General features: G+C 39.3%; 1 protein-coding gene across 8 annotated transcripts in view; it reads right to left on the reverse strand.

The window, feature by feature from the left end:
* The window catches only part of NEDD4 (NEDD4 E3 ubiquitin protein ligase), a 51277-nt gene extending 31225 nt beyond the window's left edge, over positions 1 to 20052 (reverse strand). For 2 of the 8 annotated variants that reach the window (XM_019280956.2, XM_010390866.3), the window contains exons 1-5: positions 19562 to 19711; positions 10239 to 10312; positions 8679 to 8757; positions 7496 to 7534; positions 6981 to 7034 (exon numbers count right to left, since the gene is read on the reverse strand). In XM_019280956.2, coding sequence (XP_019136501.2) covers positions 6981 to 7034; positions 7496 to 7534; positions 8679 to 8757; positions 10239 to 10312; positions 19562 to 19702 — 387 coding nt within the window. In that variant the 5' untranslated portion in view covers positions 19703 to 19711. The other 6 variants (XM_039557565.1, XM_010390871.3, XM_039557566.1 and 3 more) reach the window with 6 other exon arrangements.
* Positions 20053 to 24369: the final 4317 nt, after the last annotated feature.

Genomic DNA, 24369 nt, shown 5'->3' on the forward strand with positions numbered 1-24369 from the left:
ATTTGAACAGCAGTGTTGTTGGGAGAGGTATTAAGTTACTCTGTACCGCTCCGGCTGAAATAGTAGTTGGAAGGAGGAAAAAAAAGAGTGAGAGGAAACTCTGAAAATTCCTGTGGTTCAGGGTGTATACAGAAACAAATGATATTCACAGCTTCTCTGCTCAAATACTACTTATCTTTAATTCTACATGCAGCAAAGTGTTCTGTAAAATAAAGCCTATCTGAAATAAAACTAAAAGACCACTCATTTCTACCCACTTTATATGCAAACAACTTCAGTAATTACTATTAATTTACTGAAAAGTTAAGTGTTTATAACTACAAAATTTAATCTAAAGTTTAAATGACTCCCATGTCTAGATAACTAGACAAGAAAATCCCTCTGAGTTTGTGTAAACAGCAAACTATTGTTTAAAATATATTAAGTACAGGTATTTCACTGTAACATCTATTCACCTATGCTACTGTATGTACCATATTCTAAGAAACTAATCTAAAACCCAAATGTTACAGATAATTAAAGAATTAACTTCCTAATGGTGACAATTTGACACCATTAGGAAACTTTGAAATCACTGCGTTGAAGTCTTGGTTGCAAACTTTTACTATTTTCCAGCTAAATTTCAACTGTAAAATACCATCGCATTTTTCTATAAACCACAACACTCACCTTATGGGGCCTCCACAAAGTGCCAGACATTTCCCTTTTAGAGGTTCCATTTCTTTTCCTAACACCAGTTGTTTTTCCTTCATTCCCGGCTTTGAACTGTATGTGCAACTGAGACGTCCTTGCACTATGACACTTGTATTTAAGGCTGGATAAGCAGCAAGAAACTTTTTGACGTGATCCTTCCAAGGAAACACTTCTTTGTAAAATATGGTGAGTTTTGCTCATCTGTGCATTTGGTCTTCCTAGCTCATTTATATTAATCTGATATTCTGAATCTGTTTTTGAGGGCAGACATGCAGATGCGCTACGTTCCAGTTTTAAATGAGGGTATTTTGCACCAGAGTTCAGATTTAACTCTGGACTGCAAGAGCCATTAACCATTTCACTGCTTGATGCAAATGATCTTTGTGTAAGATGAACTGAAACACATGAGAAGCCATCAGGTACTTCTTCACAAGTTGCCTGCTGAGGACCATTCAAAATTTGACTTTTGTCCTGTAATGATGCATTCAAATAAAGTGGTCGGATGTCTCTGACTTCGCTAGAAGAGCAAACTGTTTTAGACAGTCTAAGTCCATTGACTGCTGTTGAAAGGAATCCCTTGGAAATGGTTTGATCTTCTTTTTGTGCCAGCTCACTAGGAGAAACAATTAATTTATGAGATGTTTGATAGGTGCCTCTATGTGGTAGTTGACCTGAGCTTACTGGAGAAGCTGGAGGAGTACTGGAAGGACTCCTAGGAAAAATAACCAGTGATGAACAACGTCGCAATGGAATTTTAGTTTTCTTCCTCACTGACAAAGCATCTTGGTCAAAAGTAGTATTACTTCTATAAAGCATTTCCTGAGATGAGTTGCTCCTGGAGGGATTACATTTGTTTGCCGTGCTTCTAGATGAAGAGTCACCATATGCAACACTACTACAGAAAGTACTGTCATTTGTCCAAAGAGTGCCACTGCCACTGTCACTGATGACACTGTTACTATATGAACCTCCATCACTTGTGGTACTTGCACATGATCCATAGTCACTGCCAGCACTGCTGAACGAGCCACTGTCACTTGCTGCAATGCTGCTGAGGCTGCCTCTGCCCAGAGCAGCATTGCTCAGAAGGCTATCATTAGATCGATGATCAGCCACAGTTCCAGCACCACAACTGCCTTCGCTACCAATACCAATGAATGAAGTGTCTTCACCAGCAGCCACAGCATCACCAAACCCAGAACATCCACTCTGCTTCCTAGACTGCAGGGAAATGTGCAGTGAACTGCTCTTTTTTATTTGCAGTGAAGAAATAGTTGTGCTTTTCTCTTGATTGATTACTTGCTGCACTACAGGTGCATAAGCAGCTTGTCTAGGAGTTAGTTTCACTTGTGTAACACTAGGTGCAGAATTCTGCGATTTTTGGAAGTACATACAATTATTACTATCCAAAACATCTTCAGAGGTTTCTGATAATGGATCTGTATTGCTTCTTGGGGTAGCAAAATGCAATCTTAACCGTCGTGCCATTTGTTCTCATTTCCATGAATGTTAGCAAATGAAACCCACAAAGATCCTTCAGCAGAAAGGCTACAGGCAGCTGCACAGAACCCAGAGCTGGTACATCACAACAGTAAAAGCCCATAAAAGTTGCAGTCTTTGTCCTAACTTCTACAAGATACTAGCATTTAAAAAAAAAGTACCTCTTGAAATAAGTCAGCCATTCCTTGAACTGTAGTTTCTGGACCGTCGTTGATTGCTTGCAGTCAGAAAGCCTTCATTTAAAAAGCACTTGTGCTCCAAGGACCTCAGCTGTGACACACTGACAAACACTACTGACCTTGTTTCAATTATACCTTCTGGAATTTGCATAAATGAATACAATAATAGGCTTCCAGAACTTCCAAGTTTCAAACAGCAATGCCTGCTGCGGCTGCACGAGCTGAGTCAATGTGTCCGTACTTTCCCCAGCAGCGTATGACTACTAATATTTTTACCCATAGGTTTAGAATTACAGGAAGTTGGTAGGAATGAAGTCCCATATAATTGAGTATCAAGTCCAGGATTGAATTTCCAAATAGTAACCGTGCTAGCAAACTGCTGAGGTCTGAATTAACCACAAACTAGTGAAATAAGCCTCCTCTCCCTTAAGAAAATGTTTTTCTGCACTATTTAAATAAAACTTGAAAGAAATCTGACATTATCTTGCAATCCACACGCTGCTAAGTAATCACACTCTCTAAAGATTTGCACAAAGTAGAACCCTCTCCTGTTTATTAATTCATAATTTTACATGAGGTGCAACTGAATAGGAGCCAAAAAAAGTTTTTCTGGTTAATAATTTGGCATTTATTTTTATTTCTAGTTTGACCTTTTCTAACTACAGCTGTTAAAGGTAGAAAGAAGCAAAATTATTCTTACAAATTAAACTACCTCATTTTGTTTGCTGGAAGCCCAGAGTAAGGAGACATTCATTACAGTTCAATGTGATTTGCAGGTATATGACCAGCTACACAAAACTTTAGAACACTGAACTAAGTATGCACAGAGATAAACAGCATTACCAAACACAATCACAGAAGAAAGCTATTCTGTATAATTATATACAAACTGCTTCATACATTCATAACTAATTAGTATTTTTTAAATTTTCATTTTTTTAAAATAAAATGATCAGCATGTCAAGAAGTTAATATACTGTCAATTCTTCCAAGAGTAATGGGATTGAGAATTCCTACAAAATGTTTCACTGGCTCATATAATCTGAAGAGGTCCTTTGCTGGCACCTAGTGGGACTTTTGATAAAAGACCATCTTGAATCTTGCTATTAAGTAGGACTTTTTTTGTTGTGGGTTTTGTTTTGAAAAACACCAACATTTGGCTGTGAATGTACTTTTGAATACATAAGCCATATATGATGCAGTACTGAATACTACTGCACTAACATGAAATTACTTAGTGCTGCTGAAAGAGTACAAACAGAAGAGAACACTAGGCCATTTATACTTTTATAGGTCATGCTACTAGGAGTTTTTTCTGCTTCCTATTTATTTAACCTTTACTGTATTTTAAGGTAGAAGGCAGTAAAATTAACATTTATACCTCCTTCCCAAAAAAGAGCCAAGAATCAAATTCACAGTACCTTGTTTGCAAGCAACAAATTTGTTTTCTAATTATACTCCAGGGCTTACTTAACCTCCATTACCTGAATTCCATTATTAGAATGCAGCAATAAATGAATACTGGCTTATTCATAAAAAGCCAACAAATACAGCACTTCATTTATTTCATTATGCTTAACCAACAGGACTTCTTCTAAAGTTATATGTTGGCGGGGAACTGGGATGGGGAGAGAAGACGAAAGGAAAATACCATAAAAGATTCTTTTGGTCAGTTTCAAAAAGTTACGTTTGAACTTCAAGCAATACAGTAAAAAAAACCCCATAAAACCAAACAAACCAAACACCAACCAATAAACACCAGTAAGTGACCATAAGATACGTGACTGAAAAGTAAAAAATGCATTTCTTAAGGCTTCTTCTTTCCCCAAGAACAAATGTATTAGTGGTACAGTTTGTAACATGTTAGTGTGACATGAAGTGCAACCACTGGAGGTCCTGCTTTCTTTTAGTAAAAGCATTACTTTCATCCCCCAGTAGATGATCTGAAACGTTTTTTAAATTTTACTAAAAAATCCTAGGAAAACAATAAACTGACATGATTTGGTAACTCAAGGCTTAAGACTCCAGCAAAATTTTTCAACATCTCTCTTGCTTAGCTATACTTGTATAGATATTGCCAGCCAACTACAGCTTTCTTAGACAACGTAAAATGGCTTTCAAATTGTTAAATTCGATGTTGCTGAATTAGAGTTGGCATAAAAATAAACTAAAAATTAGTGTTTTTTAAAAATACCAATAGTTCCATTCAAAGCTTAATGTTATTGATTTCTTCGGTATCAGTAACAGGTTTAGGCACTTCGTTTGCAATATACTTAAATTGTGACAAGGTAGGCTAAATTGTGTAAGATAGAAAGATAGCAAAAGGTGTGATCCCTTCACTGATTCATCTCCTAAGTGATCTCAATGTCCTTCTCGACCTATTTTTCTAGTGTGTTTTTAAAGACAACCATAATTATAGACTCCACAAACTGCTCAAGCCCTTTATTCTACTAAGGGTTTGCAAGTCAGAAGAACAAACTAGATTTAGCACTCCTTTACAAAATCCAAAACAAGTGATTTTTGAAAAGTTTTAAAGCTATTATGGGAAGATTTCAAAACTCTGACTATTGGTGATATAACCAATGCAGCAAGAACCCAAAGAAAGGTTTTGAGGCTGGTATTCAAGAACACAACATTTCTTAAAAACAAGCAGGTATTTCTGGCTTCCATTTATCCCTAAAAGTTAAAGGGAATAAAAGCATTTGGGATCAAGCTTTATAAAGAGGAAATGAACCATTGGGAGGACAGTCTCACAAATATAAGAATATTTCAGTTTTATCAGCTTGCTCACATTTAGACTTTAAACAGTCATCCAATAGGTAGATGAAAGAACACTGAAAATAACAGAATAAAATACTAAAATAACAGAAGATGAAACACCTTTTGATCATAGCTACTTAGCAAGGCACCTATGATTTTTGACATGTGAGGATGAATTAATAGAAGTGGGGGAGTTTGTCAATGCTAAACAACAATCATAGCTAAGGCAACAATTTGTCTTACTTAAAACAACTCAAGATATGTGGGATAAAAACACTTTCTGAGAGCAAGCTAAAGAGAAATAGGGAGATGGCCTTTTCCATTCACCAAGTGAGATGGAAACAATGAAAAATATACAGATTTTATTGTAGAACTATAGAGTGACTGATGAGGTCATGATACTTTGATCTCTAATATAATCATACATGGGAAACAAAGCACATTTCCTTGTTGATACCAATAAAATGTTTAATTGGTTCCTCTCCAATAAGCAAACAGATCAAAAAACTTATATACTCTAGATTACAGAAAGAATGTGAAGGAGTTCTCTTGGTGGAAAACACAAAGAAAAAAAACACTGGCTTTCTCCCCTCAAAAAATCAAGAATCCTACTTTCTAATCATGCCTCATGGCTTCCAGGTGGTGGCAGCAATGCTCTAAAGAGACATGCAATGGACAGAATACTTTGATCTCAGCCCATAATATTATGTCCAGGTGAAAATTTGAGCATCCTGGAAAACAACATTTAGCCTCCCGTGTAGGCTACAAGTGCTGGTGATTCCCTCTAACATTGCTCTTAAATAAATCAGAGAGACACCATATCTGAAATACTCGGGACAGGTAATACCACCAGTTAAGTAGTAAATGGTTTGGGGACTGTATAATGCCCATAACCAAGAAACAAGCCTCTTCCTTCTTAAATCTCTTTATTCTACACCATTTGGACTTATATTTACACACATTTTCACTCTTCCTAACTTTAGGGAAGCACCTCAATAAAAGATACAATGGATTACTGAACATATGGAGAAAGCTTAAGGAAAAAATGTTTTTCATGGCCAACACACTACTCAAGCACAGAGCACAAAGAGATCCTGTAATTGGAATGAAACTCTGTTTGGAGTGCAAGAGGGCTCAATCCCTCCTATTAGCTCCAAACTCCTGCAGAAGGGAAAGGTATATATTCCAGTGACAAGGAATGTCAGTGAAATGGATGCAAGTGTCATGATTGTACTGCTACAAGCTTACTCACAATGAAACATACAAACAGAAATACAGGTAATTAGACATCTTCACACAAAATGAGAGCTTGGGTCAGAGGAAGACTTTTGATTTCACTGAGATAACAAAAGCACAAGCTAGCCCTGTCTCACCAATGACCTTCCATTCAGAGTGACACCTATCTACAAGATCACAATCCACCGTTCATTTCTTGAGCTTTCCAAAGAAAATCCATACACGCTTTGTTTCATGATACTCCTCACACACTGATGAAGCTTCTCACACCACATATCAATACTGCTTTGTTTGTAGGAAAAAATAAACATCCAATGCAGAGCTTTCAGTATCACCAAAGAACGTGGCCCTATCATGTGACTAGCACTATAAAAGAATGATGCTTTCATGAGTTAAAGCACATTAGAAGTTTAGAGTAATAATGTAACTGCTTCAGAGCTTCAGGAGTGTGGTAGTATCAGATAAATAAATCAATCAGGTCTGCCTTTAGCTTTAGGTTTTACTATAGAAGTTAAGGTTGTTTGGTGTGAATTTTTTACCACATTGAATCCTGATGGACTTGCATTCCTTCAAGTCTTTAATACACTGCAAAATTAACATTAAAAGACCTACCAAACGGTTTTCATCAAATACTTCAAAAAGGAGTCTGTGTTTCTGAGGATTAACCTATGAAAAAGAAGTACAGTGATAATTAACATATATACTGAATTCCAGCACTTGTCTTCAGCAAAATCTCTATGTTTATGCAGGAGGAAAGAAATACCTAAGGTCTCTATTAAACAGCAAATCTATACCTTGCTGCCATTCTATGATGCAATGCATTTCTATTAGAACCAATAAGCCATAACTGTTACTCTCCCAAACTGTTTCTAAATCCATGCACATGCTTTTAAACATTCACAGAAAAAAGAAGGCAACGTCAAGACTGAAAATGTAACTTTTTTTTTTGTGCCAGGGTCAACGAACATATTTCTAAGGCAAGCAGTTTGTCAGCCTTTTAGAACATTAATTGTAGAGTTATTTCTGAATTAGGAAGAGTTCTGAAGCAGGAAGAGTAGTGAGTAGTTTTTCCCAATGTGTCAGCATAATATCCAACAGGTAATAAGGCTATAAACAAAATCACTTACTCTAAATAAGAGTTCTTCATTCCATTTTGGGTTTAAGGACTATGTGTGGAGGAAGGAAAAAAAAAAAAAAGAAAGAAGAAAGCATTACTTATACTGACAATTCTGTACTAGTGTATGTCATTTTTGATGTATTACTTGTTTTATTCCATGTAACAATCCACTTAAGAAAAAACTATAAAAACTTTAACCTTGATATTGCTGGTAGAAATCAAAGGAGTCTTGTACTATTTAATGCAGTGCAGAATGGAGGCAACTTACGCAGGTATTCTCAGATTTCGGCTGTGCCATGGATGCAGAGAAGGTGCATTAGACACTTGAAAACTGAATTTAGGGTATGTCCCTTCAGTAATAATCACTGCCTTCTTCTCAGTTCAACACCCGCATTACTTACATGCAAACAACTCTTAACAAATGCCAAATCTCTAAGCAACGTAATCTACACAGAGCAGGCACAGATGGACCAAACACAGCATAACTCACTCAACTGAACTCATCTTTGAACTGTGATTATTTTTAAAAATACTAGAAATAATTTAGCTACAAAGAGAGTTTACAGTAACAATTATGAACCTGGAAGGAAAAATGGATGAGTGATCTCATAACATAAATCACAGCCACTATCAGAGAACAACAATTTGGAAGAGTGCTTTCCCTCTCTTCATTTTTAGTTAAACTAAAGTTCTTCATTTTTAGTTAAACTAAGTCAGCAGTACTGACTTTTTCCTGCATGTACTCTAGAAAAACAAGTCATGTCATGATTCAAGTGGATGGTGCAATTTATGTTTAAACAGAACAAATTGTGTTTGTGTTTTTAACATAAAAAAAGATAAAAGTTGTACAGCAAGATTCTTGTATCATTAAAGATCTCAGAAAAATCACAACAATCCACTACTTCCATTAATGACATCATTTTGAATCAGTACTCACCTTATATTCCTTAGCTTTTCCTCTACCTTTCAATAAAATTTTTGAAGAGAAAATACTACAATAATGCTCTGAACAGAGAAGCTGAGCAGACCATGGAACATTCCTTTCCACATGTCCATTCACTCAAAAGACATATGAATTCTCATATTTCCTACAGTTTTACTTTTTCCTCTGGAGTCTGATTTAAAAAAACCTCAACACAATACCACAAACCCCAAACAAACCCCACCACACCCACACAGATAAGATGACTGACCTTTCTAATAGTTTTTGTCTGAATACTGGTAAGGACTCCATTCACTGGATCATACAATGTCACTTTCACATACGGGTCACTGGGAGGGGAAAGCAAGCAAACAAGTAGTATGCTGGTCTATGCCCTTTTTGGTCACTGTTATTAGCAGCCAAATTTTAAAAGGCTTAAATCAATAGCAGTTATGTAACTAGTGGTTACAATTACTTTACGAATACATAGACATTTGTAATTACAATCATTTCCTACACAGTTTTAGAGATAAAGCTAATATAAACACTAGTAGTGATTATGACCATATTAGCTATGCCATTCTATGTATCAGTACGATTTCTCTGTCCTCTTTCACAGTTATTTCAGGAGAACAGATTTAATAAATTCTCTCATATTTCAACAAGACATGCATGAAAAAAAATCAGTTGCGACTGAAAAATATTGAAGTATTCAGTATCTTAACACTTTAGAACACCTGGAATTTGAGGTACTTCCTTGAACATACAACAGTTTTACTATATGTTCTATCATTTTGACAGAGTTTGAGTTTAACCTGAATTTTTCTGTTAATGAAGATGTCCTAATATTGTTGCTTAAAATGTCCTACTGCCTTTTCCCTTTCTATGGTATTGAAACCCAATATATTATATGAATATCTACTTTTCATGAACAATCAAAGCACTCAATTGCTCAGAGTAGTAACAAAAGGTGACCAAGACTGTCTGCCATAGAGCAAAAGAGCATACGGTTTTCACATATTTAAGTTATAATGAGAAAAGCTGATCTATTTTTGCTTGGAGTAAAAAAAATTGCACACGAACAAAAAATTTAAGAGAGATTGTCTGGCTTTAGGGAAAATATGAATTTCACAACAGAAATTTTTCTGTTGCTAAACTGATGTCACACACAGCAATTTTGGTACTGTTAAAATAACAACATTCCTGCACATATGCCAAAGCAGCTGACAGCAGAACTTGTACTAAACCCATCAATACTTTTCTAGACCCTCTGTACAAAGGCTAGAAGCAAAAGTGGCTTTAGCACAACACTTGCCAACTCTACAAGATCCTAAAAGCATTTCAACTACCAACTCACAAGTCTGACCATTCCTTTGCTAAATGTTAAGCCGCTGTTCCTCTGCACATAATTTGAGCTGAAACAGTCTTATAGCTACCAGTGTTTAGTACTGTGTTCATTCCAAGTCTTTCAAGCACAGATGAGAATTTTGACTATAACTAAACTCTAATTATTTTAGCTGTAGCCTACCTGAAGTAAAATACAGACATGGATCTATCCTCCATGGCAAGAGCTATTTTACCATACCGAGAATAAAACATTCCTATACTTTGTTTTGCCAATACATAAGATCTGTCCAAGTGACTCTTGGACAAGAAAGCAGATGTCTTCATGTTTATATAGGCTCTAATAATTTTTTAAAGTTACCAGTTGAAAGAGTGCTGATTTTTTTTTTTTTCATAAGAGGCACAGAAGAATTTACCAAGAACTAAAACCTGTAGAAAGAAAATAAAGAAGCACCTGTCCCTTAATGCATTAACAACATATTCTTACCTGGCTCCTAAGATATCCTTCTTGGCCAGGCCAATTCCAGCTATAACCTTCACTCTGACAATTCGTGTGTTCTCCTTAAAAACAAAGTAACATATTTTTCAGGTCTATTTTCAATTAATAAAGCTAAAAGAAATTATGGGCATAAATTTGAATTCACACTGAAAACTATAGACTAAACGATGCAGTTGCTCTGTCTAACAGAAATAGCTCTATCAGTAACACTCAGACAAATGTGCATGGACCACACAAGTTTTCACCTAATGGTATCTTGGCATTCATCAGAGGGAGGGAAATAGACTCTGACAATACTTATTTCCTGGGCAGAATGAAAAGGGTATCAAATTTTTCAAAATAGATAAATAAAGCAGTAGAAAACTCTGAAAAGAAATGCAAGAATAAAGAATTCTTGCATCTATTTTTAGTTAGCAGCACAGAGAAGTCACACTCAAAATACCGGGATTTCTGATGTGACCTGCCAGCAGGGTAGGAGTTTTCTAAGAAAGCAAAAAATATTTCAATTACACATTATACAAATTAGCTTCACAGGAGTGACGTAAGTAATTGCACTTCTCCTGTTAACTAATACAGCTGCAGAGTCCTACATGGCTCATCTGATAAGGTACTGAACTGAAGAGGGAAAAAAAATCCCAACAGCTGTGAGCATATCAGAGAAGGAAGACAAATGAGCATTGCTTCTCCAGAAAGCAAAAAGTTTTCCAGATGAAGGGCTGTTTGTAGGAGATGGTAGGCCAGAGACACTTGTGAGGGAAACTGATCTAAATCAGTGGTGATTAAGGAGTTAAATAGATATGAGAGCAGTGGGTGAAGCAGTAGATGCTCTCCCTGTCTCCTTCCTGAATTCCACATACTATTGGAAGCACTTTCTAAAGGAGACTCTTAGGAAGCACTAAGAATGCTTTGTCATTGGCCTCCTATGGGTCTTTGTGGTCTCTACAGGGCTAAACTCCCTATCCAATCCCAACTGGAATGGTTCTTAAAGCTAATGGAGAGAACTGCATGCTAATCCTGAGGCAGGAACTACTGGCTAAAAATGTAAAACTGAGAACAGACCACTAAATAAAAAACATAATAATAAAAACATAAGCAAGTTTCTCCCACCCTCTACAGTTAGAGGTGATTACCTGGGAACTGAGATGAACATCTACAATGTCCACTCACTGACAAAACAATCAATTGTCCAAGTCAATTCCTGCCAAGTTACAAGTCTATCTTCAGCCTTCACCTCAAAGAAAATTGTCTACTAGAAACTCTAAGAGTTCAGAAAAGGAAGACCAACAAACAACCCCTCCCAGCACTGACCCAAAAGTGGCCCAAACTTTCAAAATTCTTAGTCATGATCAGACTTTTAAGGTACATAACATTATCATGTGTTTTATGACAACAACAGAACTGAGCAGATTTAAGAAAACATAAGTAAAAAACTGGCATCAAATTAAGAAGAGCTATTTGTTAACGTTTTTATATATCATAAATATCCTAACATATCTACCTGTCTTACATTCTAAAGCAATGTCCAATTTATCTTCTGTGAATTACTTGCCTTCAGTGACATTCAACATCAGCGAGTTCCAGCAATGATTCAAACTGAAGAGTGCATTTCCCCTCTCCCTGAGCACCACTGCATCCAGAGCACCTCAACCCCCTCCCGACAGGAGGATGGTCCTCAGTCACAGCCCATGGGACCCAACTGACAGAAATCAGCTCGTCAAACAACCCCGCCTTTTCCTTCTCAGAAAAAGACCGAGAGCAGATGCTGATGTAGGACACAGAGCTCTAAAAGACAAATAGGTTTTCTTGTATCTGCATTTAGCTGCTTAGACCATGAGATTTGCACCATTATTCAAGCATGAGAAAAGCAAAGACAATTAGATGCTTTTGGGCACAGGCATCCCAGAATCAGGCTTAATAGTGCATCAATGTAGTCCACACAGGGGAGATCCCAAAAACAGGATCCAAGCTCCTGAGATTTTAAAGTTGGCTTAATCACATGGTTTGTTTACTTGTATCATAATAGAGATATGAAAGCTATTTCACAGAAAAACAAATTGCATTGCACATAGCCTCAGGAAACTAGAAGCCACAAACCCAGCGTTGGCATGCTGAAGGTTGATTTAAACATGCCTTGCTGAAAGAAAGGTTATTATTTATTTGGGGTCAGTGCCAAACTAGGACAGCTACAGCATTTTAGTTAGCCCAGCAGTACAACTAACCAAACTGCCATGAACGTATGAACTGCCCCTAGAAATACCTTTCTAGATTAACAGAAACAGTTTTTAAAAATCCCTGAATTGTTCAAAACAATCTTCCCCACAGATCTCCTTTTTCACTTTCACTTTTTCAACAAACCACTCTCACTGCCAAAAGCCACCACATCCCTTTTTGGTTTTTTTGAATTAATAGGTGACACTTAAGGGTCCACTCCTTCCTTTTCCAAGCTATAGAGATTAGAAACTTTAGGAAAAAACCCATGCTAACATGCAAGGGCAATACACAATCACAACAGATGAGGTTCCCCATTCTCTGGTCACACCGGTTTGCAAGGAACATCAGGGGAAATTCAGACTGCTCGATCCAAACACAGTCAGAAGGGCCTGACACTGGAAGGACCCATTATGCTGTGACCCCACACATCCTGAAGAGGCAGAGCCTGCCCACAGGATACCGGGCTGTGCCATGACCATACGACCTTTCCTCCCCACTCACTGATGACAGGCAGAATTGCTGAGGAACTGCTGCCATAGCTTGAAAAAGCTGCCACAAACACACTGATCACAGAAAGCGGTGGACAGCCAAAGAGCTCCAAGACCGCTTGAAGCTCATTTCATGCAGTCAAAAATTAGGCCATGCAAGCTCTTCATGGAGACAAAGCAACAGATACTTGATTCTGGCACCCACAGGGAATAGATTCAAAATCAAAATGTTATGGTTTGAAAGGCAATTTTGAACCTCATCCTCTTCATTCACCTTGATCAGGAGATCCTTATTCACCTCCTTCATAGCCACATACAAGAAATTGTGGATCAGTAACTCCAGTAGATCCACAGGCAGCTGCAACAGGAGTGTTTTTGTAGTCCAAAAATTGCACAGGCTGCAGCCTGTACCTCTTTTACTCTTCCATATTGACTATAGACACTCTTGAGCTTGCCTTGCTACTTTTTTACATCACTGCCGTGCTTCCAGTGGTTCTGCTGGCAGAGGAGGGGACAGGCACCTAGCCAGTAAACAGGAACACACCAGCTATGCCTAGCAGCACTGCAGTTTATCTAAGAGACTGCTCCCTCAGCCCAATTTATCTCAAGAGTCTCTTCCTGGATATAAACATCTACCCATGCTTCTGCTGTCCTGACATTAACTTGAACGGGTCAATCTGAATTTATTCTGTCTGTACAGATGAAGAAACTGAGCATTCTCTGCTGCTCTGCACACACAGGGAGTCTTACAGGTTTAGTGCCCTCAGACCCAGCTGCTCTGTAACACAGACATGCACACAACAGCCCATCAAAGGCAGCAGCTCTGGGCACAGACTTGTACAGGGACTGTTTGTACAGCTGGAACAAGGACATTCAGCTTCTTTTGACAACTTCTGACTGCCAGCCATTCCAGAGGCTGGAGGCAAAACAAAACAAAAAAAGAATACAATAACGTTACAACTGAACTGTTAAGCTGTTTCCTCTGAGAATGTAAGCAACCCAATATGAATCAGGTAAAAACAGCACATGGAAAAAGAAGAAATATTGTTAAACCTACTGGATCTGCCAGGGAGTGGCTGCACATAGTGTTTATATCAGTTAGTCTGCTCCCAACAAATTCAAGCTTCAATTGTTTTTAGGGGTCATATAGTATTTTAAAGCTATAGGGTAGGGGAGTAAGGCTACAACATATTACAGACTGAACTAACCAAAACTTCTTGGTCTGATTAAGTCAGACAAAACATCCTTTTCAGAGCTGAGTCAGCAAGATAGTTATCTTATTATCAACTTCCAGGTTTTATCATTATTCTATTGTTAATCATATTAGTATATTCTAAAACACATGTTCAAGATGCTAGTCAAAATCGCTAGGACTACTAAACCATACCATTTTCACAATCTCTAATAATTAATCTATTTACTAACAGATACTGTGCAAGAAGGAATGAAATAGAAGGTTTCTGAGCTAGTATGTTGACAATCAATAACTTAAAGCTTTAAAGGCAATACTTTCCAGCTTGTGATTCTTAGAACTGATCATAAAACAGAAATCCTTTTTATGTATGCCATAAAAGAGTTTTAAAATGTGTTCTCATAGCAGCAAAGCTAGTGTCAAACTAATAAAGTGGCACTTGCAGAAGAAGACAGTTTCATTTCCACAATAGTCACTATGAAACTACCTGTGTTCAACGAACATATATAGAGATGAGATGTTCTTGAACTGTTCATTCAGGACAAGAAAACAGCACTTGGAAAGAAATTTCAACCTTATAAGGAGTTCAAAACTTGTTCACAACCTTGAGAATGGAATGGTCTTGCCTGGCTTACAGTTGTTTGCAGTCAATAATTACAAAGGACAGGTATTAACAAACTGTTCATTCTCACCCCTATCCTTTCCAAATTCACATGGTAGGAAAATAACACTAAAGACAACTGGGAGAATGAGTCCTGCCTTAGTGATAGAAGTCCAAGAGAGAGCAGAAGACAGAAGAAAAATATAAGCAGGAAGAAAGGGTGAGAAAAAAGGCACAGATTGGGAAATGGTGACATGTTGATGACCATAGCCAAAGCCAGGATGGTTAATTTAATGTAAAACATAAAATGGTAGTATCTACTGGACCACTAGACAGCTTTTTTTGAGGAAGCCAATATAAAAATGACTGAATAGTCTAACAGAGAACACTTGGTAGTAAACAATTCCTCTAGGCAATAACATCCTGTTATTCTTTTGTTCCAGTTAGATAGGTCAAGAATCAACAACCACTAAAGCCAAGAAAAGAGCACCAAGGCTTGTTACAACAATAAAACAGTACAGCAGCATCAACTTTAAAGATTCTGGCAATATCAGGAACTATATATTAAGGCTTTTTAAAGAGTCATACCATGTCTGCATAAAGTTCTCATTTGAAAGAAAGCATTTCCCACAAAATGGGGAGCCTTAGGTGGAGAAAAGTACTTCCTGCAATAATCAGACCTTGCAAGTGAGGCAGCCATACATGTTAGGTGACGTCTAAATGATCGCAAGTCTTTTTTAGCATCATCACTTCATTTCACCAGGAGATGGAAAATGGGAAGGAGACTTTGCCATTTGACCACTGCTTCACAACCCAGAGAACACTGTCCCCTCTACAGTGGCCAACAGAGCTGAACCATTTTTCTTTGAAGAAATTATTTCAAAGCAAGCAAAGTTTTAGATTCAGAAAGATTCCTATTATAGAACTACATTAATTGATCTTTTAAACATAATCAAAGTCATTAACTTCCTCCTGCCAGTTACATATCAGTCTTAATAACTCACTAGAAGAGCTTAATTGTACCATGTGAGCATTTTGTGCACACAAAATACAAAAGTCTCATCCATCAAGAAATGCTACAGATTGTATTTAACAGCTGCATTTGACTACAAATTAAGGAAAAGATTCAAGACAACAAAAGTCCACTGATGAAGTTACCAATTTGTCAGCAGAATTTAAAAAAAACCCAAAACCACCAAACCACCAAACAATTTTTCACTATGTGCAACCCAGTATCCTTAACAGTCCCACTCAGTGTTTATTAGTTCAGTGCAAAAGAAAGGCTTTAAAAAAACAACACAAAACAAACAGAGGTACATAAAATAGCTTCTGGAAACCACCAGATCTACACAAATTACACTGCTGTTCAAAAAACCCAAGTAACACCAAACAAAATCAGGAAACCTCTCAAGACTACAAGCCCATAAGCATCACTATTTCTACAAGTGTCTCAACTAATCCAGATACATGGGATTCTAGGACATGCCTTGCAATGGTAAAGTCCTTCACAGCCTAGAAAAAATTGAGATTCTTTCTGAAGCACAGAGACATGAACATCTATATTTTCTGTTTGAGTGCCTGTATAAGAACAGAGTAAGACAGGGCACACATCTCATACAGAGGCACTGGGGAGACCATTGGCTTTGAACAGGAACTGAAGCACTGGGCTGCCTCAAGTTCAGGCACAAAGGAGTCAAACAACATTACTGGTTTTGTCAGAAGCAATCCAAAGGAAGATTAGCCCATGCCAGTCTCTGAAGTCATGTCTGAAACATTTCTCATCACTATCACTCCAAAAGACATCAATATCAGAAGGGTTGTGGGGTAAGGTGTGCAGAAGTAGAGAGGACAAACCACGTATCCCAGACATTCAGTTTCACCAACTACAAGCTAAATAACCATTTAACAACCTACTCCAGCAGTAGGTCCCAAAGGAATATAACAATATATCTAAAGGTTTTCAGAATGAAATACCATATGCCTATGAGAAATCTTAGGCGACCTGCAGTAAACAAGAACACTTGTTCTACACAGGACAGCTCTCAAGTGACTGAGAAAGGTGAAATGGCACATGCATCCAAGTAGGAAGTGTATTTTTGCCTGTGAGAACTTCCTATTTCTAGTTTCATCCCTGAAACCAACCAAACATAATAGATACAAAAGACCTAAAAATCTATCTAACTTAGAATGTTATTTAGGCAACATAAAAACAGCTAAATGAAATAAGAAGTCTTTAATTCAGGCTGGGAGTGTAAGAACTCTGACACACAGACATTTTAAGTGGCTATGAAAAACATGTATATAGACAAGCAGTGTCATTTTATCAAATGCCATTCCAAAGCCCTACAGTGCAAGCAGGTATTATAATAGAAAGCAGAAACAGATACCAGACAAGTCTCTAGCAATTGTATTTTTAACACAGCAAACCACTGAAAAAAATGTTATTCCTTCTGCAACCAAAGAAATAACAGTGCATTAGCTAAGATATCAACAATTCTTCCTTCAGTCTTTGAAAGAAAGAACGACAAACAAAGGCAACAGTAGTTGCGTCAGTCTGCTCCTATGGGTCTGAACCAACACCTGCCCCTACATCCAAAGGAAGATGTATCATGGAGAAGGCAGGGCTCCCACACCATGGCTCAGGCCAAAGTCTGCAGTGGGGAATGCTCCCCACTGAAGGCTCCAAGAGCCTGTGGCAAAGAGCGTTCTGAGAGGAGTCTAACCGGCTGGGAAGAGGGAAGAACATTTTATGGCATTCCCTTCCCCTTCAAAAAAAGTTACTAGGAGGACAAAATACAACATGTTCTTCTTATTTCCATACCATTTGAGACCTACTTTTCTACCGCTAAGACCCTGCTCTGAATACAGAACTATTGTTTTTTCTCCATTGACTTTACTAGTGCTCATTATTTCAATACTCAAGTAAGCCATAAGTCCTGTGGGTGACAGGATACTTTTACAGAAGGAAAACGAAACCAGAGAAATTAAGGACAACTGCATCTGCTAGATTCAGGCACTCCAACTCAGATACCTACATACAGCATATACAAGAACCCACTGTATACACAATAACCTCAATTACACATTTTTTATCCCAGCTTCTTTTTGTGTCAGTAACATCATATTAGCAATCCTTTATTAAGTCCAAGTGATTAATACACAATTAACAAAGAAATCTGTCATAAATGCCTAACCTGAGCCGTGGTGCTAGAATCCACACTCTAATACTGCATTTAGCTGCCTCAACAATTACACCAACTTCTCCTCACCTGCCTTCCTTATTAACAATTTATTTATAACTATTATATTTACCATATGATTATATCCAAAAGCTACAACAAGAGATTGTGCAGATCCATCTTGCACAAGAGGCCACAGAGCAGTCCTGGGGAAGCAGCAGTGTGCAGACAAACTACGACAAGACTGCAAAACAGCGTGGGGGGATGACAGAAAACTCCTCGATGACACTTTCAATACGACCTGGGTTTCTGACCATGCTTTTCATCTGCATATACAATCTTCCCGACTTAAACTCTGTGAAGACAGTAAAAGGCCAAGGAAGGAGAACTCTATTTTCCATTCTAGTATCCTAGGCAAAAGCAGCTAGCAGAGCAGTTTTCCTGTAACCCTAAGATCATTTGTTTTGTCACTTGTGCACGCTGAGTCTCACATGAAAACTATCAAGATAGCTGAGCAAGTTCTTCACATGCGAATCAGTACGTACTCACTGAATATTAAAGTCTCTAAGCATAAACAAACTGCATTTTTCACATATGTCACTTCAAAAAGTTTGGCCAAGCTTTTGAATTACAGAAAAAGTTGGACTGAATAGATTTTTTACATGCTTTCTCCTCCTTCCCCCAGCTGTTCCAAAGGAACATATTTATGCTCAAAAGTATAGAGGGAAGATTGGAATTGTTCAATTTTAAGCAGATTTCAAAATATTTTCCCTGTAGCAATGGAGGCTACAAAGCAGCTAAACTGAACAAAGCTCAACAAAGTTAAAATAGAGAGCCTAAGGCATGGAATCTTTTAGTCCAACTTCATAGCCTCAGAAAGCTACTAGCAACTGAAAACAGGATCTTGCAATAGGAAGTGTTATGCAACCCTTGCAGTATGCAGTGCTAATCTTCTATTAGAAATCCTATGTGATTCAAATACTAAGATGAAGGAAAAAAGTCATTTAAGAGCTTTTTAGTTACTTCTCCAAAAGTAAAGCACAACTTGAGAAAGAGAGTCATGCTAACAGACAATGAATAGTATTTTAGAGCTTTAACAAACTGAATTCCTATTATGGATGCAACAAGTATGCACTGACACAGAGATCATCGCTGCCTGAACACAAAAAAGAGCTGGTTAAGGACAATCTTGGTAAAATATCCTGTTGGCCCAAAGACAACATTACTGACATTTCACACAGGTCACCAAACAGCTTTCAGAGAGATACTGCTTTTAGTCTTCCTCTATCTGCAATTTAAAAAAACCCTGACTTTCCTTCTTCTTGATAAAGTTAACTACTCCGTAATATTCTGCCCCATGCACAAGCCTCGGTTACAATGCAAAAGACACCCCACCTGTCTACCACTTACACCCAGTAATAGGTACACCAGGTCTAAGCCACCTTCCAAAGATCCACGTGCTCAGGAACTACGACCTCAGGACAGAGGCCATAGCAGGAGTCACTTTCAGTCATCCACGGGTTTATTACAAAAAACACTGAATCGCAGACAGGATTTCACACTCCCGCTAATGGCAAGGCTGGGATGAGCCCCATCGCTCAGGCACCGCACTACCTTTTGTACCGCTCTAATCCACGCACCGCTTCTGTCACACCGCCAGTGACAAAGCCCGGAACAAAGACGCGATTCTTCGGTACCGGGGAGAGAGCGGGGGGAGAGAAGCAATCCCGCTTCACTCCGTCACGAGGAAGTTGGGAACGCACGCGGATCCCTCCGTCCATAGAGGAGGCTCCACAGCTTCCAACGGGAGGAGACAGGAACGCCGGCGCTAGACGGCACGGCAGCCGCCACCTTACGGCGGGCCGGGGCACAGAGGAGCCGGCACTGGGGCGCCGGTCCCGCCACGACCCCCCTCATCACCTCACCCCGCTCCCCCACCCCGCGCCACACCGCAGCGGGTCCGCAGGGAACACCCTCCCTAAGGGGGTTCAGTCTCGCGGAGAAGCCGCCGCCCAGCCTCCGCAAAGAGGGCAGCGGGAGGCGCGGGGCCTCGCTCACCTCCTCGCCCGGCAGCCCGAGCACCTCCACAGGAGACGCCGCCATGGCCGCGCGGCGCGCGCCCCCCGCAGCCGTGTTTACCGCCGCCCCGCCCCGGGCCCCGCCCCGCGCCCGCCCCAGGCTCCGCCCCGCTCCCATCCACCTCGTCTGATTGGTGCGGCGGGCTTCGACCCCGCCCACCCGGGTGTCGGCGGCGCCTTTCGATTGGCTGTTGCTCCACGCCCCGCCTGGAGACACGCGCCGCGCGGGCAGCCTGAGGGGGCGCGCGGCCGCCGCCCTCAGCCCCACCGCCCCTCCGCCCTCCCCTTCTCGGCAGCCTTACCCAGGGCCTCGGCGGGCTAACGTCGCCTTTCTAAAATTTTCCCCGGTGGTTTACACTGTCGAGGTCTTTCTTTACAGAATCACCGAGTCGATTATGTTGAGAAAGACCCCTAGGATCATCGGGTACAACCTACGGCAATACCATCGTGTCAACTAGACTATGGCACCAAGTGTCCAGTTTTTTCTTGTAACACCTCCAGGGATGGTGACTCTACCACCTCCCTGGGCAACCCGTTCCCATATCTAATCACCCTTTGTGTGAACAAGTTCTTCGGAATGTTCAACCTAAACCTCCCCTGCCGCATCTTAAGATTATTTTTGGACCTCTGAGAGCCAGGCCCAAGTTATGGAGCTCTTGCCTAACCCCTCGTACTCAGGGACCCTGGAATTGCAAAAATTTGGGGAAAACCGAGAGGAAAAAAGGACTTTGCCCACTAGGATGAGGCAGTGCTGCCTTCAGGGTGCTCTGAGGAGGAAGGAAGTCCCAGCTGTGTGAGGAGCTGACCTGACATAACACCCAAGCAGGGAGAATGCCAGGGGACAGAAAAAAATAAACTGTAAAAGCCGTGTCTGAAATCAAAACAACAACGTTATCAAGACTTTTCTTGAGAAAAAAATCTGCTTGCCCCCCACACCCCATTCAAGCCTTTGAATCAATCCCTCAGGAATCCCTCCATGCCCACCTGCCTTTCCAGCATGCAGAGGACAACAGCAAGAGCTGTGCAAAAAAAAAGCTGTAAATAAAGTAGAGTGATTTAGTCTGAGCTTTGTAGTCATGAGCCTTTCTGCAAGCCTAAGCCAAACTCCTCCAGGCACTGCACAGTCTAGGAGTGCAAAGAGCATACCTCCCTCTTAGGATGAACATGTTGAAAATCACGGGTCACTAACAACAAACAAATACAGCAGCACCTGTACTGGCAAGGAACCAGGGTCTTGCGCCGCCTTTCAACTCATCCAACCTGGCCCCTCACGCCCTGATGGCCCTACTTCTGCCATCATCATCTGATGAGAAACTCTTCCCTTTCCAAAACAAACACAGACCCAGGCTCAGCTCTTTGGACTATGCCGCAAGCAGGTCACAGAAACTCTCAGGTAACTCCTCCTCAGAAAGGCTCAGGCAAACCTGTGCCCATTATCACACACACTCACATTCTCCTTCCAGAAGCGAACCAGATGCTCCAAGGAAAGGCAATCTCAATAGCAACATCAGTTTGTGCACGTCCCAAAATCAGTGTAGTGTATTACCCACGAAAATTCAGGTGAGTATCTGACAGACAGAATGGCATTCAGGCAAGTGGCTTCATATGAATTGGTAGATTTACTTGGGGAAACAGTGTCTGTTATAAGACCAACCAAAAAAGTTTGGAAAAAAGACCCAGAAAAGCTTTTGGGTATTTCAAAATAAACAGCCCTCTTCTGTCTCTGGATTGACCCTCTGGACACCCAAAGTTTCCAATTCCTTTCTCTCAGCTTTGCCTACGTGAGTCTTCCAGCACAAGTTTAGAGGTTTGTCCAAATTTAAGTTTCTGGGTGACAGCCAAGGAAGGAAAACCTGCCTAAGTTACAGCAGGCATGATTTCCAGGTCCAGTTTTTTTGGGATTGAGTATAACGATGATTAGTAAACTGTTGTTACAGCTTGCTTGAAAAAGCATGTGGGTTTGTGGCTGTCAAACATGAACACTGGGTTTTGCAGTGCTGCCTCTTATACTCTGCTAGAGTGTACAAACCATGTCAGAGAGAGCATCAGAGCCCCAAAAGCTCACAGCTGAGGTTTTTTGTTAATTTTTTTTCAGAATTGTATTGGTTAGTATAACAAAAGATGCTCTTTTATTTCTCCCTATAAATATCTTACTACACATTACTGTCACTAGCCAGAACTCTGTCTGGCTTTCTGCAGTCTCAGCTTTTCTGTACAGTAAAGACTATAGCAAGAATCATCCTAAATTCTTGTTTAATAAAGGTTTTCATTATGAATATTTTATTAGCACATTACTTACTGGGTTTTCTGTAGGACATCAAAATTCAAACACTTAATTTTAAGTAATGTCTCTTTTCAATAACTTTGAAATTTAAAATAATGTCCTTTTGAAATTCACAACAGGACATTAACAGTCATTTTGTTATATTATTTTTTTAAAGTAGCAGAGTAACACAGCACTGACTAATTTTTTGTGTGGAAAGACCACTGATTGTCCAGAATAGGAGTTAGAACACTGTCAATGCTCAAATCCATAAGCAGATGACCTGCTATGAACATTTCTGAAAAACAGAACTTGTGTTTCTGGGTTTGTTACCCGGAGGCATCCATATATTAAGGTAAGGCCTATGTGCATTTTCAGTGGGATCAATAGTTATCTCCAATATTCCAGCAAGACATCTATCACTTCACCCAAATTATTCTTTTACTTAAAAACAGGGGAACATAAACCACAATATGTTTGTTAACAAACATTCAGTTCTTATGTTAGATATCTATCTCCAGCATTTAATATTTTATGGTCTTATGCTATTACAAACTACTAGTGGAAAAGAGCTCTTCTGAAAGCAAATAATTGATTTGCAGTTGCAGAGAATAAACTGAATTTGGATCATCTGAGTGCAATGGAGCACTTTGCATGTCCGCACCATTAAAAATCTGTTAATATTTTATCTCATTACTCCATCCCGATAGTGACTTCTTATCTGGTAACAAATTTGACTTCTCTTCCCGTCTAAATTAATCTTCAGTCCCATGAAAGATCAAAAATTTACAAAGTTTAAAAAAAAATCCATTTCTAAGCTGATGGCATTCATCCTGATAGACCCAGTTTGTGGTTTGAATTTTATAGACGCTTATGATATATGGTTTGTGTCTTTCCTTATCACAAGTGCTTTTCTAGGCCAAAGAGAACCTGTACACCATAATACTGAACTACTTTGAAAAAAATCCAACAGTGTTTCTTTTTAAAGGAGGAAATTATGTGGATAAAGGAGATTTGTTTCAGAATTCCAAAGGATTATCACAATAGTCTTTCATTTAAGAATATATGTTAACTACAGTGATGGTTAAGTGACAAAAGCTAGGACATCAAGTAACATCAAAGTATGTTTTAACTTATTAAATATAGGATACACTTTTGCTACAGAGGGTTTTAAATCAAACTGGATATATTATCTTCACTGGTCTTCCTTTAAACCAAAGGAATAGAAGTCATTTTAACTGCAACTAAACAAAAAAGATACAAATGGCAGAAACAGATTTTTGTCCTATTGTCTTTTGTTCTACTGAGTCATACCATAGAAAATGTTATGAACCACTCACAATGTCACAGTGACAGGTAAACTGAAAACTGTGTACAACAGGGAATTAATAGAAAAAATTTGTATTGGCCATGAGTCATTGCTATGACTAAGAGAAGTAAACAGCTATTGGTATCCTAATCTAAATTTCTTTGTTATCAAGGCAATGTCTCAGTAAAGAGACTAATGTAGAGATGTAGTTAAGAGCCCAAGACTTAACACTCTTGTTGGCTCTACTGTTAAATATGGGCTAGATCCTGGCAATTAGTACTAGATTTCAAACACCATGACAACAAGATGCAAAACTGATACAAACATGAAGGCTTAAATTTTGTTAGCAAGAACTTCAGTCTGATAGTCACTCCAGGCTGGCAGCTGTCTCTGCATTGCATTGCAACTGGGCTGGTGTTAGCTCATTCTCAGGTTTTCACCAGCCCCTTCCTGCTCCTTTTCACTCTCAGTTCTCCAAAGTCACGGGTTCTGTTTTCCTTAGCTTTTCTTCTTTCCCTTAAAAGCAAAATATCCTTGTTTGGATATCCTTGCTTTCTGTGTTGCCTGAAGCCAGGTCACTGCCTTCAGCTATCTCAAGTCCTGCAGCTCTACTTGCTCCTGCAGGTTGACAGCAAGGTGTGACCATCACCCAGGGACAGACCAGATGTGAACCAGAAATTCTCTGCTCAAACAGCTCCTTTCCAGGGCAACCTGCAGACAAAATTTAACACTGCTCTCCAAGCGTGGGCCTGTGTTCCCAAGGCACCAACACCTGCCCTGGGCCAGCTCCCTTCTTCC

The sequence above is a fragment of the Corvus cornix genome, chromosome 10 (assembly GCF_000738735.6).
Source record: "Corvus cornix cornix isolate S_Up_H32 chromosome 10, ASM73873v5, whole genome shotgun sequence".
Classification (NCBI taxonomy): Eukaryota; Metazoa; Chordata; class Aves; order Passeriformes; family Corvidae; genus Corvus; species Corvus cornix.